The following is a 16,329-nucleotide window of genomic DNA, read 5'->3' as shown; positions in this document are numbered from 1 at the left end:
GTGTGTGTGTGTGTGTGTGTGTGTGTGTGTGTGTGTGTGTGTGTGTGTGTGTGTGTGTGTGTGTGTGGACACAGTCTCAGACTCAGACAGCACCCAATACACCAGCGTATGGGAATGGGGTGGGGGTACAAGACAAAGAAACCAGTCAGCAAACTGTCAAAGATTGATCACACAGTGGTGCAAGAAATCAGGCCAACACCAGAGAGAGAGAGAGGAGGGGACACACACACACACATTCCCACACAGCGATGCCTGGCTGCGAAGGCATTTAACAAATGCACACACCACACACACACACACACACACATTGCCCTTCCCTCTCACACACAGTAAATATTGACAATCCTAACTGGAGATGCAGTGAAGAATGTGTCCTCTCTCTATCTCCAGTCTCTCTATCTCCAGAGGGGGATTATAGGAATGAAACAAAGGGAGTGAATGAGAGGGGGGGGAATGGTGTTTTGAGGGGAGGGGGGAAACACAGACAGGCATAATAAGGAAAAGCAAATTAAGCAGGAAGGAGTGCGAGAAAGAGAGAGCTCAATAAAGATAAGAAGAAAGAAGTGATATCCTTGAATGAAAGAGAAGAATGAAATAACGAGACAAGTTTAGAAGGTGAAAGCACACAGACAAATTTAACTTTGACAAATTCTACTACTACTACTACATACTAACTGTCTCTACTGTCTGGTGTTTTTGCTTTGTGTGGCTGCTTGGTGATAAAACAGGTTTGTGGGTATTGTAATATCTTGTCTAATCAGTATGGCCAGCATGTGATCTTTGGCATTTCAACGTTGTACTAGTTCACTGGGTTTTTTTGAGTATGTTTTTATGTCTTTATTGGGCAGCAGATCAGAGCAGTGCGACACGCAACAAAAGTTCCCAGCTGGACTCGAACTGAGCTCCTCTGTTAAATGGTCAGCAGCTTTAACCTGTAGGCCTCCAACACCCCGTGCAGGTGGTTTTTAAACCCCTTGAATAAACAAAATAAAAGAGAAATACATAAATTGGATGTACTAGTGCAGTGCCCGTTCAAAACATGCCTGTTCAGAACGGGCCGATTGCTTGACCTGTGGGGCCCAAACAGCTCTAGATTTATTATGTTTGGATATGAAACATATTGAATTATGTTACTATTTTAACTCATTGTAACTCAAAATAACTTACAAAAGGACCCCAAAGCACTTAAAAAACATGCAACGAAAACTGTATACTACTTAAACATTGTACTACTTACCTTACAGAGAAACGTTAGTGGGTACGTTGCAGATTCAGATTTGACTTGCAAAATGTTAACAATTAAAATATGATGCATCCTTATTCATTAGTCGCCAGGCTGCCATTGTAAATAATAATTTGTTCTTAATGACTTGCCTGGTTAAATAAAGGTTAAATAAATAAAATAAAAACACACCCACTTAGGGCCCATAAGGCCTTTTACAGTCGCCGCAGCCGACCTGTCGCACACCATTGTGACGTCAAAATGACAGATCTCGCTGGCGCGCCAGGATTTTGAGTGCGCGACCAGAGGTTTTTCAGCGGCGTGCAACAAAGCGGAAACAGGAAGCATGAAGGAGCTTGAGGGTAACCGGATGCCAGGACTCTCAGAGTGACTGCAAGTCTCTCTTGTAAACTCACTGGGTTAAGATGAGTTCTTTTATGGTGAATGAAAGGCTTGATCCGGCCAAGTAGGTCATCCAATCAAATCGAAGCATTGACGTCAATGCCGCTGCCAGTTCTGCTGTTGTTTATCTTTTTCTTCTTCGTCTGGTCCGTAGAAACAGCAACGTTGGTAGCCTTTGCCCATTAGCGCCACCTCTGTTCAGGAGAAGACTACAGCTAGTGTCGCGACCACCACACGCGAGTAGAAACAGTTACGGCGCTCCTACGACGTCACATTTGTGCACGACAGGTCGGCTGTGGCAAGTATACCGCACGTTTAAGCGTCCCGCACACAGTTTATACATTGTTTTTTTAAATGCAGTATGATTTTAGGAAATGTCACACAGTCACTCCACACTGTCTACCACTTTCTTCAGACAATGTTTCCTCAGTGTGTGTTGACCATAAGAATGTGTGCAGCTTTATCTGCATGTCAATATGTGTGTGAGAATGTGTGGGAGTGTGTTATTGTCTGTTGTCTAAATGAGTCCAGCTGATGTCCATCTGGGCCCGAGGGAATAGGAGCAGCACAGGGACAGAGGGAGTGTGTGAGACAAAGCCGAGGGAGTGTAGGAGTGTAGGAGGGTGGGTTTGAGGTCGCAGGGGGTCAACAGACTGGAGTCCCATTGAGGCGCCCCTACCAAGGCATGAATGGGATCTTCCTTTTATTTAATTTTTTTATTATTTTTCTTTGAAGATCTCTGGCTTTTTTGGCTGGATGGCAGAAAGGCTGCGAGGCCAGCCCTGTAAACGTGGAAGTCTGACGCAGAGTGACTGAAGTTCTGGAGCAAGATCAGTAGTCCTTCAGCGGAGAGAGGGTTAACACAGAGTTCCTGAACATTATTGCTCACATATAAAAGTTTGTCTACCTGTTGTTATTAGAGCTCCCCAGGGTCGACAGTTCCAAACCTTGATGGGACAGAATTAAGCCTAAACCAACTTTCTGCATCCACAACATGGCTGCAAGGGTTCACGTGACATAAATGGTATCATCTGTCCATGGCCACGGGGGTCTGCAACCCAAAGTGTACGACAAAGCGTGTTAACATGCCTATGTAGGCATCCAATAAAGTATGAATGGAACCGTGTGTGTATGTCCGTTTTAAAATGAAATAGTATACATGAAAACAAGAAAAGTTATGTAAGGGATTTGAATATAGCTTTTTTTTGTTCTGTCGCTCAGTTGTTAGAGCAGAGGCTTGTGCGGGTTCTTTGTTTTGCTTTTTTTCCCCTTTTTCTGGAAAAATAGCACCTCATTTCGCACACAAACTCATTCTCTCATACTCTTTCCCCTCATCTACACTGGTGCAAACTTAAACACACATCCCAGTGAGTCATTCACTTGCGTGTCGTCATGTGTCACTGAGTGGGGTTAAGTGAAAGCAGCTTAGTGTCTGCCAGAAAAGCCTGTTAAAGCTAAACCAACAACAGGAAACAACAGATCATCGCCACACTCTGTCCTTCTGCCTGTCACACCGCCTAGACTAGTCTGTTAGTACAAGTGATTTTGTTTGCATTTAAATGAAAAGGGGCTTCGTCGCTTACCTTGCCCAGCAGCTGGATTCTCGCGATATCGCATGAAAATCAATCTTGTCAGGCTACAAAGTAATGTGTTTGTGTCCGAACAACCAGCGGACCGAACCAATCCGCGTCCTGCGAGGAGTTGCTGGCAGCTCCAGGCGTGGTTTAGGTGTGTGTGACGGCCGCGACTATTCGTTCAAATAACAGTGGCGGACGTGATAGACAGATGGTTCATCCAATCAACTGTCAGTTTTTTTTTTTTTTTTTTTTAAATTGCCTGCCTTTTTTTCCAATGCTGATTCTCAGATGGTTCATCAGGTTACTTTGTTGCCTTTGACACCTCATTTGGTAGAGTGGAGGACTGTAGTGCTGAATGCTAGTGTTCTTAGGTAGCGGGTTCAAGTCCAGTTCAAAGGAGGTTTTATGTGGACCGTCTTCAAAAGAGTTTTCTACGTAGGAGTGTTTGCGTTCCTTCTTGAATCTCAGCTTCCATTACTCCCTTAGATAGAGAGTTGATCTTTAAATTCTCTTACATGGCAAGCCTCAGAACATTGTCCAGTCTCAGAATTTGAGGCAATAGCAGATCGCAGCCTGCAGACATCCTCGACCCCCAATCAGCAGCCATTTTATTACTGGAAGACAAAGGACAATCACTGTAGTGCCACACACACTTTCAGGCCACATTGTGTGTGCGTGCGTGCACACGTATGTGTGTTTTGTTCTACATCCTGAGTAGCCTCCAGGTCTATAAGTGTAGTCTTTAATGGACTAACCTGCCACTGACCCCAGCTGAACAGCTGTGTTGGCACATACAGCTGTTAGCTTAGGAGTTTATCACCTGACCTCGGAGTTTCAGTGAAAAACTCTGAACGCACAGAGCCACACACACACACACATTTGGGTTAAATGTGACCTCGACCATGGCCGTCAAAAGGCTCTGAATTAAAGAAAAAGAAAAATGATGATGAAACTGAGTACGTTGATGGGCTTTGTGACAAGGCAGGTAATCCCCAGCAAGCAGCTGTAATACTTCCATCTGTTTGAGATCACTGAGAAGATGGAAACTGTGGATTAGCTCTCATAAACCCCCAGTCAGCCGGGCGTAGTCATTGATACGCTCTCTAGTCACCGAACCAATTAGTACACTGAGAAACAAAGAGATACAAGCAGAGGAAAAGGACACATGAGAGAAACACAGAGGAAGAACTGAGGCGCTTTTTGTGTCCTCTGACAATTTCTTCTTCATTTTTTTTTCACTTTTGGAGCATTTGACAGAATTCTAATAAGCTGATTTCATTAGCTTGTTGTCTTTTAAAAATGGCAGTCATCAGTTTTTTAAAGCGAGTGTCAGTCTGGTGGACTGTATGGTAACCTTAAAGGATTTGCCTGCTTTTTCTGTCTGATCTGACATTGTCACTGTAGGCCTGTAAGGAGGTGTTGGAAATACACTGTAAAAAAACAGTTTGTGTCTTCTCTTGCAGTGTGCCCACCGTCCCAGTGAAGAACCTCAATGGATCCAGTCCTGTTCACCCTGCACTGGCCGGTAAATCCCACACACTCACTAACCATTGGCTAATACTGGTGACAGATAGAAATAAAGTTAAATTATAATTAGTTTCTTCTGGAAATTTCACAAGAAACCAGAGAGGAAGATCATTTTTCGGGTCTAACCAGACTCAATTTTTCTCTGTTTTAATTTCAGGGATCACAGGTATCCTAATGAGTGCTGCCGCTCTGCCGGTGTGTCTGACTAGACCTCCAAAACTGGTGCTGCACCCTCCGCCTGTCAGCAAGAGCGACATCAAACCCGTGCCAGGCTTTGGCCACTGCTGCAGGAAGACCACCAAGAAACAGGCTCGCAAGGGTAAGCACTCAATCAAGACCAACCACAGAAACACAGAAAAAGACAGTTGGACCTCCACAAATGCATTAGTTTGACGGTTTCTGCCCTTGAAATGCCTCGACACTCAACAGGTGTTAACAACTTGGACTGTTTCTTGCCTTTCTTCCCCCTCCCTCTGTTCCTGTTCACTCTCCTTCCTGTCTGCAGGTAAAACTCCAGAGGAAGTGGTAAAGAAGTACCTGCAGAAAGTAAAAAGTCCACCAGAGGAGGTATGAACAGCATTTGTAGCTATATATATTTTATTGTGCCAACTCATATGACGCATAACGTTGGTTTCACATTAAACAATATAGAATAATGGGTTTCCTTTTTCTTTCCCTTTCCTTGTCCTGTCTTAGGACTGTACCATCTGTATGGAGCCGTTGGGGGGTCCGTCTGGTTACAAGGGTCCAGGGGTGGGGCCTGTGTCTCGGGCGGAGTCAGTTGGCCGACTAGCACAGTGTGGACACCAGTACCATTTCCAGTGTCTGGTGGCCATGTATAATAATGGCAACAAGGACGGCAGGTAGGTTAGAGACAGAGAGACCATTGCTCTTCATTGTCTCTCAACTGTTTTGCAAATCAACATAATTTATTTGTTCCCTCTCTTTGCAGTCTCCAGTGTCCCACCTGTAAAACCATCTACGGCGTAAAGACAGGCAACCAACCGGCAGGGAAGATGGAGTACCACGTCATCCCACACTCTCTACCAGGACATCCTGACTGCAAAACCATACGCATTATCTACAACATACCACCAGGCCTTCAGGTACTCGATGGAACTGGGCTGACAGTAGTGTTTGTTTTATTGCCATATGAGTAGGGGTGTTACTAAATCAAAAATCGATCAACATGAGCTTTCAGTTGCGACTATTGAAATCGAGAGCAGGATAGGCGATCCCCCCCCAGTATTTCTTTCACACTCCACCCCCCCGCCTACTTGTGCCCGTCCAAAGACAAAAAAACAGACACAGCGTAGCTTACCGACTGGTAGCATGCAGCTAAAGACACAGGGTAACGTTAGCTTACCGGTTGCCTGCAGCTTCACTCTTTCAGACTCCATGACCGCTGCCTGACAAAATATCTACATTTCTCAACAAATAAAAGTCCAGATGCTTTTCCCCTCATGATTTTCACTTCTCAAGACAGTAATGACATTTTTCTCTCAGTCTGGGTCAGTCACATCGAACTATTCTGACCTTGGGTCATTCCTCTTGATTATATACAATCTGCAATGACGCACACGCACGAATAGCCATACCAGCCTTCCGTTGCTTGACAAGACGAAAAACAAGCTTTTGATTGGTCGGAATGCTCTCCCAGAGCATCATGGGAAACGGTTAGCATCAAAGCTAGAGTCGATAAACAACCGAAAATCCATAAATTATGAACATAAAGTTTATCAATCTTGGATGTAAGAGTTTGGACTTATTGCACAAAGACAGAAAAACGCTGGACTTCCAGGCTGGATAAAAAACCTTCTGTAAGGGCTAGGAATACACCAAAGACATCAGCAGAACAGCGCGAGTGTTAGCTTTTAGCTGCAGAAAACGGTATGTTCTACTCATGGTTATAAAATGATTAAGTCACGAATCAGAGATTCCGTTTTTTTGTTGTATACGACAAGCTTGGGATGGTTAAATCAAAAATGTAATCGAATCGTGCCCTTAAAATCGAAAGTCAGATCAAATCGTGGATTTGGAGAATGGTGACATCCCTACATGAGGTATTACATGGTCAGAGTTAGGTTGACCATTATGAGTGCTTACTAATGTCAGTCCTCTCCCTCTTCTTTCAGGGACCAGAGCATCCGAACCCAGGGAAGCCCTTCACTGCCAGAGGCTTTCCCCGACACTGCTACCTCCCAGACAGCGAGAGAGGACGCAAGGTAAACACAATCCACCGTCTATTTGTGTGGGCTGAATGGGCCGCACTTTATTTTTTTTGTTCGGCCCACCCATAGAGATAAGAGAGATCACATTATTGGCCATCTTGTGTGTCTTTCATATGAACACTGGCCATTCACATCCTTTGTCTTTCACTGAACGGCCCACAGAGAGGAGAGAGATCACATGATTGGCCCACTGGTTTGTCTCTCATCTCAACACTGGCCAATCACATCCCACAGAGAAGGAGCACATTTAAGGCCCTCACCCACAGCGAAAATGACTCCACAAAGTGGCACTAGCTAGCACGTAATACATCTTCATAACAGCACGCGGTCCTAATCTGTATTGTCGCCCAAAAAAATGAAAACCGGCAGCTGATTGGACGAACGTGTCACGTAGGTCTGGCTTCTCCCGAATTTCAAAGCCAGACCATAATGGCGGCTCGTTCGGAATACAATCTCGTATTTTACGAAAATAGTTCACTGAAACTTTTAAGCGAGAAACAGGCCTTGCAGTTGCTGAATCTGTCTTAATTTCAGATCGACAAAGGTCAGTTTAACAGATGTTGCTCAGATTTTGAGAGGCGCCCATCCCGCTCGTCATTTCCGGTAATTGGTCATTGAGTCACTGCCCATCTTCTGATTCAACATGTCAAATCGGCCCAAATGACGGCCGACGGCCTCTCCGACAGACAACGGTACGGAACACACCGAACAGACTCGAGTCACCGACATCGCCAGACTGTCCTGGTCCTTAACTTTACCCCCCCCCCCAGGTACTGAGACTGCTCCTGGTAGCCTGGGACCGCAGGTTGATCTTCTCGGTTGGGACTTCGAGCACCACCGGAGAGTCTGACACCGTCATCTGGAACGAGGTACATACACAGTAACATCAGACTGTCGTTTGGGATGTATGCACATCAGGTTTGTTGACACCGACACAAAAGGAAACATCTTTTCCCTCTCTTCAAGGTCCACCATAAGACAGAGTTTGGCTCCAACCTGACAGGCCATGGCTTCCCCGACCCGGGGCACCTGGACAACGTCCTGGAAGAGCTCCGAGCTCAGGGCATCACAGAGGACGACGGACTGATGGAAAAGTGAAAGGACAAGTGACCAGGACAGCGGAGAAGGAGGAGGCATCCGTGTGAGAGCAGCAGAGAGTGGGAAGGGAGAACAGAGAGCAGAGAAGGAGAGCGTTAAAGGAGGAGGTCCTGGGCCGAGACACACACTCTCTCTGCCAGCACTTAAAAAGGGGTGCAGGGGGACGTTTCGGGTTATAGAAGACATTGATTTTGTTTTGCAGAGGGAACCACTTTTCAAGATGTCGATTGAGTCACTGCTGGGTTCGCCTGTCAAATACAAGTCAGTCCAAACTTCACCGTATTCAGGCAAGCACATCAGTAGCAGTGGGAAAGAGTTTGAGAAAAGCTGCAGCACAGAAAGAAAAGCAACGCAGAAAGGGGAGGAGGCTGAGAAACAAGCAGAAAGAATGATGGCACTCACGGTTTTAGCTTCTAGACAGCTAGGTACTAAATGTTGACAAGTGAGAATGACGTGGTACTAATATCTAGGACAAAAACAAGTTCACTATACTGAGAGCGAGTAACCAGGAACAGAAAGTACATTTTAGAGCAGTTCAATGAAAACTGGGAGAGAAGGGACAAAGAGAGAAAGAAGTTGGAGCGGTGGGGGAGGGGACAGGAGGAGGGGAAAGCAGGAATAACGTAGCAGAAAGAGACAAAGATGGTGTACGGATGTAGCGTAGGATAGGAGCAGAGTAAAAATAACTTGTATGGTACTTAACAGGTACATTGGCTATTATTTAAAACACCAGGAGACCAAGAGTGATATAGGGGAAGGATGACTGTGTTTGCTTTGTTCAAACCACCTGCTTGTCTGCGTTTGGTGGAGTTTGGTGCTGTTGCTCCCTCCTGTGGTGGAAGCGAAGAACTACACCTCAGCCTGCGAGCTACAGGAACAAATCCACACGTTACTATGAGTTTATCCACCTGTGTTACTTTTTGATCATTGTTGCTATAATCCTCATTTAACGTCATTCCATACTTTACCTCCTTTTTTTGACTTGATGGGTTTCTATATGATCGCACCTCTGTGTGTTTATGATTGTGTGTGTGTAATGACAAAAGACCAGACTAAGGCCTAGTCATTTGGGCCTATTTGGAGTCTTACTATTGAGCCACTGTGGTACAAGTTAACCTTAGATACAAAGGTACTAGTATTTACTGATGTATCTTTTCTTTTTCTTTCTTTTTTTTTTTGTCCCTTTTTGACGGCTCACATCGTTTCCGTGGATGTAAATGTTGTATCCTGTCAACAGCGTGGCACCAGTGAGAACCGGTGAGGATGTGAATACTAACATGATGAAGATGAGCATTTTGGATGGGTGCGTAGAAGTGCTGAGGATAGTTTGGTTCTGGTTGAATGAGCGTCACCGTCAGTGCTTAAACTCCAGAGAAATGAACCTGTGGCCGTCCTGTTAGAAAGCCCCCTCAGATTGGACAGGGGGGGGGGGGTATGAGGGTTGGGGAGGATGGAGAGGGTTACCCTGACAGTACCCAGTACTACTGAGGAGAAAAAGCCCTCAATACAATAACGAATTTAAGTTGACAACTTGTCAAGGAGACTGGGATCGGTAGTGTCAGTGTGATGTTGTTAGTAACTAGTACCCACAGCAAACAGTAAACATCACACTAAACAGGCATGGCAATTACCATCTCATGTGTAATCAAAGATACTTACAGTAATAAAGACTATTTCCTCGTTTTTACTTGAGAAGTTGAATTGCAAGTCCCAAAAACTAGTTTTACACCAACTATAGGAAACATATCGCAACAGGACTTGCTCCTGATTGGCTGGCAGTACTTAGAAAATAGCTGAAATCTGTCCAATAAGGCCAGTTTGACGCATCTGAAACCAGGAGGCTGGGTTAACCTCATTCAAGGCTGCTATGTAGGCCAATCAGTAATGTGAGTTCTTTTCTGTAAGGATGTTAACAATTCATGTGAGAATTTTAATGAAGTCGATAATTGTTATTGTAGCTGTTTTTGCAGCTTTTTAGGACAAAATGTCATGAAGAGCATTATTTTGCACCTGCGCCAGAGGAGCAATGTGTTCGGAAAAAGCCAACTTGTAAAGGATACACAATACGGGACCTTTAATTGATGACTGGTTGTTGACCTCAGTTAGTATCAGTAGTATGATTCTTATCTCAACAACATTGATAACAGCTCTCCTCTTACCTCTACCTCTACACACTCCCCTTCTCTTTGAGTTGGGTCTGTAAATGAAATGACCCCTTATCACAATGTGTGTGTGTGTGTGTGTGTGTGTGTGTGTGTGTGTGTGTGTGTGTGTGTGTGTGTGTGTGTGTGTGTGTGTGTGTGTGTGTGTGTGTGTGTGTGTGTGTGTGTGTGTGTGAGAAAGAGAATTTATACACTATATGGTATACTACCAACATGCTCCGAGTTTATGATATTGTTTTGGTACTCCCTTCTTTATTATGTTATTTTATTATGAAATGTAGTTACACCTTTGTTTTTTTTATAGCATTTCTTTTGACACTATTAGAGAGTAAACTGCATATTTCATTCCATATGTTTAATGTTGTGTTAATTATTCCTGTTTTCATTTGTTACAATTGGTTTACAAAGGCAGTATTGTTAAATACATTGTCTTTTTTTTTCAACGTGTGAAGAAGTTAAAGCGGATTTGTTTCATCTTTTCTTTGGAAAAGGAATTTGATGGTAGACTTTTACTTGAGTGTGAAATGTAATTAATTTTAATAGCAAGTCAAAACCTGACACACGTGCTCTTCTGTGAAGTAAATAATGCTTTTATTTTCTACATATCATCTATCCTGCTACTGTTGTGTATTGATGTCCAAATGAAGATTGGTGATGGCCAAATCGCCGTCTAGCGGGGGTCAACATATCAAACTGGATGGTACAGCTACATTTGGACATCACTACTGTTCTGCACTGAGCCTTGATATGCCTACCAGAGCTCTCAGCATGTGTGACCCGGGAAGGTTTCGTAGCAGATGTGTAGATGGACATTGTGGTCTTAGTCTTATGCCCGCCCCTCTTTAAGCAGCTGAATGATTCAAGTGCAGGTGGGCATGATGAAAATGGTTATTTTAAACATTGTGAAATATAATAAAAATCACAATTTCCTCCTGTGTTGTTGCAGTTGTCTTGCTCTGTTGGCCCTAAACACTGCACGATGACTCGGGAAAACAGATTTTGTATGATGAGTAAATCACTGTTGATTTTGATGTTTTTATTCCTAAAAAAAAAAAATGAACAAGAAATTGAAATAAATGTTTTTATTACTATTTCTCTTGACGTGATGAATTGAGTCTGATTTGGCCATGATTTGGTTATTGCAGGGTTCAAAAGTGTCCAGTGAATTATTAACTTGAACCTCAAGTGTCTTTGGAAGAGGGTCAGTAGTTGATTTACAGGTGTTTCATCAACAGTGTGCAGTGTCTGAAGCCACGTGAGCAGTGTAGCAAACAGATATGACTGGTGTAAGGTATTTTATTCACCATTTTAGTTTACCCCCCAAATGTACAACTATTGAAAACGAAAATGATTTCACAATTTGGCCCCCTACTTCTTTAAATGTGAATTTCTTTACCATCACCAGTTCTTATTCCTACTGAAGGCGATATCTCCTCCAAACGTCTGTGGTTTAAAAAAGAAAGCTTCTTGAAGCATTTTCATTATTTTGTCAGCCCAATAGATGGCGCTCTCTGTTCAACAAAGGGTTAAAAACACCCTAAATTGCCATTCCTTGATAGCCTAGAAATCTAGACCCTAACGGCAGCAAATGTAATCCGTTGGTTTGCGAGCTGGAAAAACCAAACTCAGGCCAATCACATCGTGTATAGAGTCGGTGGGCGGGGCTTATGGCTGCTTCTGCTGGCAACAGCGGTCTTCTGGAAGACTTGGAGTTCAGCTTTTCTTTGAGAAATGAACAAAGAACGGCACTGAAGTCATTCTTAAAAAAGGAAGATGTGTTCGGAGTTTTGCCGACCGGATACGGCAAAAGTTTAATCTTATCAACTAGCTCCGCTACCTTCTTCGTTGCTCTGCCTGGTTGTAGCGCTATCCTATTGCAGAGGGAATTTGAAAGACCGTTTAAAAAAAAAAAACCGTTTATCCCGCCCCTCGGATTGAGCCCTGTCACTGGTGAGTTCCCAGACCCAACATCTGGATGTGGGTCGTCTGGCTTGTCAGGCTAATTCCTTGAGTCTTTTTCCTTAAACCAAGAGCGCAACAAATACCACTAATTAGTTAGTTAGTTGAAGCTTCATTTGGACATCACTCGGTTTAAGATCTTTCGATGACATTTTCTTCTTCTGTACGAGAGAGAGAGAGAGAGAGAGAGAGAGAGAGAGAGAAAGAGAGAGAGTATCAACAGCAAACTGTACACATTGCAAGAGTAATTGCTGGAGTACATATGATTAATACAAGAAGAAAATAAAGAATGAAAGCAGATCAGGTCGGTATATACCCCTTCGATAGCTCAGTTGGTAGAGCGGAGGACTGTAGGCGATTATAGCAGTGATCCTTAGGTCGCTGGTTCAAATCCGGCTCGAAGGAGGGAACATTTTTGCCATAGCAGCCGCTGATGTTTTCACTTTTAACTGCACGGGATTGCACCCCGTTTTATAAAACTCAACAAATTATTACGCTACCCTGCTGCTCCAAATATATCTGCCCTTCCTTAATAAGAATACTTTAAATATCAACACATGTTCTGCACCAATAGATTTATTAGTCACTGCTTCGGTTAGTAGGTCGTGGAAAACAACGCCTGGGTGATTATGAATCATATAACATTGTGATTGTGCCCAACTGTTTTTACTGTAGGTTAATAAACATGAAATCACTGGGGCCGGGTGCCACGAATGTGGATTTAATCCCTGAATCCTTAAAAGGTTATGCAAGACAAATATTGGTTTGAAACGCTATTATATTATATACCGGTATATTATATATGTATTATAGTCTTTAAAAATTTATGTATTATATTAACGACTGAAGATTGAAAGCCCAAAAAACATTTTTAATAGGCAACGTTAAAAACTCGTTCCCTGACCGGGAATCGAACCCGGGCCGCGGCGGTGAGAGCGCCGAATCCTAACCACTAGACCACCAGGGAGAGACATTTTGAATTGATTTCTATGTCTGGCAGATCGCCAGAGGCTGTGAGTTTTATTGTCCATAATGTTAGGATTGTGACTATAATTGCCACTGTTCATCACACCCCCAACCGGCCCCGTCAGACACCGCCTACCAAGAGTCTGGGTCTGCCGAGGTTTCTTCCTAAAAGGGAGTTTTTCCTCGCCACTGTCGCAATAGCCACTGCTAATGCTTGCTCTTGAGGGAATTACTGTAATTGTTGGGGTTTTGGAATTTATAGAGTGTGGTCTAGACCTACTCTATCTGTAAAGTGTCTCGAGATAACTCTGTTATGATTTGATACTATAAATAAAATTGAATTGAATTGAAATTGATTGACCCAATCTTACAAATTAATTAGATCAGATAGTGTGTTATTAAGCCCTAATTATGATACTTGTACATGTATCGTGACTGTTATGACTCTTAGTGACACGGAATGACAACAGGCAACACTTTCACATCATGACTTTGCTCACTTGCTAACTTGGGCTCCCTTATTATGTAATTTAATTATCATGTAATCATAATTAAACAAAAAATCATAGTCAACAATAAAGTTATAATATGCAATGTTATCCTAAAAAAACAATGTATAGAGCAGGGGGTCAGCAACCTTAGGCACGCGTGCCACCATTGGCACGCAGTAGCTTTACCAATGCTACACTAGCAAGAAGTGTGGAAAAGAGTTGTTTTTTTAAGATAGTTTTGGGGGCATTTTTAGGCTTGACAGGACAGCTGAAGAAATGAAAGGGGAGAGAGGGAGGGGGACTGACACGCAGCAAAGGGCAACAAGTCAGAGTCAAACCTTACGGCCGCTGCGTCAAGGAGTAAACCTCTATATGGGCTCCCGCTCTACCAACTGAGTTACCTGGGCACCCTGCAAAAGAGTTTTTTGGAAGTGTCCTCTCATCCACATGCCAAATTACCCTTTTCACAGCCATTGGCAGGAGCACAGCCTGTTATTTACAGTATTTTGATTGACTTTTTTTCCCATCCACATTCTGTTAGACCCGCCCTATCTGCCTCTGAAGGCCAAACTGCTGAAAAACTATGTGAAGGAGGTGTTGGCAGGGATGAAAGAGATTACTGGGTGTGGGGGTAGAAGTAACAGACACCAGACAGCCGTGAGAGAGCAAACGGGCTGAACTGTTACTTTAAAGGCCCTGACACACCAAGCCTATGGCCGCAGCCGATGGCCACCTGTGGCATCGCCTCTTGTCGCTTTTGTCTGGGCCAAAAATTAGCACTGGAACACACTGCACAGACTACAGCCGCCTGCCAAGTACCACAAACGTTTTGCGCATGCGTGCAAGGAAATAACTCCCCCCAGTCCCTATTGTGCTTGTCAGGAAAAAGGATGAAAGTTTGAGGTTTTGTGTAGACTACAGGAAGTTGAATGCACTCACACAAAAGGATGCTTAACCTTCCCCGTATCGAGGAATCATTGACTGGGCTCAAAGCTGCTTATCTGGATGATGTGGTGGTGTTTCCCCCTGATTTCAACAGTCATGTGCTCCACCTGGAGGAGGTGTTCTGGCGGCTCCACCAGCATGGACTGAAGTTCCAGCCCAAAAAGTGCCACCTGTTCCAGCAGGAGGTGACTTCGTAAAAATCTTTTCTTGGCTTTGCTGGCTATTATCGATGTTTCATACCTGCCTTCTCCAAGATTGAAACACCATTGAATGCCCTGACACATGGTAGTGCTGCACATGAGAAGAAGACCGCTCCAATTACCTTGTCTTCAGTGCCAGAGTGCCAGCAAGCCTTCAACCAGTTGAAAGAAGCCCTACTGAATGCACCTGTTCTGGCATATGCTGACTTCTCTCTCCTTTTTTGGCTGTATACAGATGCCAGTTTGAGGGCCTGGGAGCAGTGCTAGCACAGGTACAGGGAGACGAGACTGAGACAAGCCACAGCCTCCACCCAGCAGAAAGCAACGATTAGAACTACAGCACCTTTAAGCTGGAACTGCTGGCCCTCAAATGGGCAGTCACATTAAAGTTTAAAGACTATCTCTGTGGTGCAGAATTCACTATTTTTACAGAGCACAACCCTTTGGTGCACCTTGAAACAGCCCGGCTTAGAGCAGTGGAACAACGATGGGTGGCCCAACTGGCGAATTTCAAGAACACCATCAAATACTGCTCAGGTACCCAATACAGAAATGTTGATGATTTGTCTAGATTGCCTAAATAAAAGAGGGGTACGCCGTTGAAAGAGACAGAAAATTAAGTAGTCCCACACCTCCGCCCTCACTGCCCTGAGCTGCGCCCAGTGTGTCCCCCCTCAGACACTTCAAGCACCCCGCAGGAGATCTTCTTTGGACCTCTACAGTTTGCCTACCAGCCTCTTCTGGGAATGGATGATGCTGTTAGCTGCAGCAAGCTCATTTGCATCTAGATGGCGTTGGCGGTGGTGAGAATCACGTATTTTAAATTGTCCAGTGCATTCAACACCATCCAGCCACTGCTACTAGGTGAGAAGCTGCAGCTGATGGGTGTCTGTGCATCCACAGTCTCCTGGATCACTGACTACCTGACAGTTTGTCCATCTGGACAGTGTTCTGTCTGATGTGGTGATGAGTGGTACGGGGGCTCCACAGGGGACTGTGCTGTCTCCTTTTCTGTTCACCTTATACACCACAGACTTCCAGTACAACTCAGAGTCATGTCACTTACAGAAGTTTTCAGATGACTCTGCACTTGTTGGGTGTATAAGGGATGGACAGGAGGGAGAGTACAGAGCACTGGCGGACAACTGAAACTGTCCAATTGGGATCAATAAATGATTCAATTATTCAATTAATAATTCAATCTTTGTCTTCTCTTTCCCTATATATATGATGAAGATGGTCAGTAAACTGTAAATGAAAAATGGGTTGGGGAACTTTCCAGAAGGAAGTCCAATGTATTTTTCTAGGTTATCTTGATAACTGTGTCCTTGACTGAGTCAGCCTCATTACACCTATCAAGTAACTGCCTTATATAGTCAGAGATGTAGTAATAATATAATATCCTTCCTTATTGTTGCATTCTTTGAGTTAGATATTTTTTTTAATTTGATGTCTGTAAGTTAATGTTAAATGGATGGGTTAGATGGAGAGGGAGTGAGCGAGGAGTTATTTCTTAAGTAAAGAAAGAAATAAGATATTGGCCTGTAAT

At 43.9% G+C, this 16,329-nt stretch overlaps 1 protein-coding gene and 2 non-coding genes across 4 annotated transcripts in view; 2 read left to right on the top strand and 1 right to left on the bottom strand.

Moving 5' to 3' along the window:
- LOC120564423 (E3 ubiquitin-protein ligase DTX1-like) overlaps positions 1-11,155 on the top strand; it is a 39,799-nt gene extending 28,644 nt beyond the window's left edge. For both annotated transcript variants that reach the window (XM_039809371.1, XM_039809361.1), the window contains exons 5-12: positions 4,665-4,726; positions 4,886-5,047; positions 5,234-5,295; positions 5,425-5,591; positions 5,681-5,834; positions 6,864-6,953; positions 7,730-7,828; positions 7,926-11,155. In XM_039809371.1, the coding sequence (XP_039665305.1) occupies positions 4,665-4,726; positions 4,886-5,047; positions 5,234-5,295; positions 5,425-5,591; positions 5,681-5,834; positions 6,864-6,953; positions 7,730-7,828; positions 7,926-8,057 (928 nt within the window). In that variant the 3' untranslated portion in view covers positions 8,058-11,155. The remainder of the gene's footprint in view (positions 1-4,664; positions 4,727-4,885; positions 5,048-5,233; positions 5,296-5,424; positions 5,592-5,680; positions 5,835-6,863; positions 6,954-7,729; positions 7,829-7,925) is intronic.
- A 1,340-nt stretch (positions 11,156-12,495) lies between these two features.
- Positions 12,496-12,583, top strand: trnay-gua. Its single transcript is given in 2 exon segments — positions 12,496-12,532; positions 12,548-12,583. It is a non-coding gene; the product is annotated as a tRNA-Tyr (tRNA).
- A 490-nt stretch (positions 12,584-13,073) lies between these two features.
- On the bottom strand, positions 13,074-13,145 carry trnae-cuc. The gene has a single exon. It is a non-coding gene; the product is annotated as a tRNA-Glu (tRNA).
- Between the last annotated feature and the right edge of the window lie 3,184 nt (positions 13,146-16,329).

The sequence above is a fragment of the Perca fluviatilis genome, chromosome 1 (genome assembly GCF_010015445.1).
Source record: "Perca fluviatilis chromosome 1, GENO_Pfluv_1.0, whole genome shotgun sequence".
NCBI classification, from domain to species: domain Eukaryota; kingdom Metazoa; phylum Chordata; class Actinopteri; order Perciformes; family Percidae; genus Perca; species Perca fluviatilis.
This window is presented reverse-complemented; position numbering and strand designations above follow the sequence as displayed.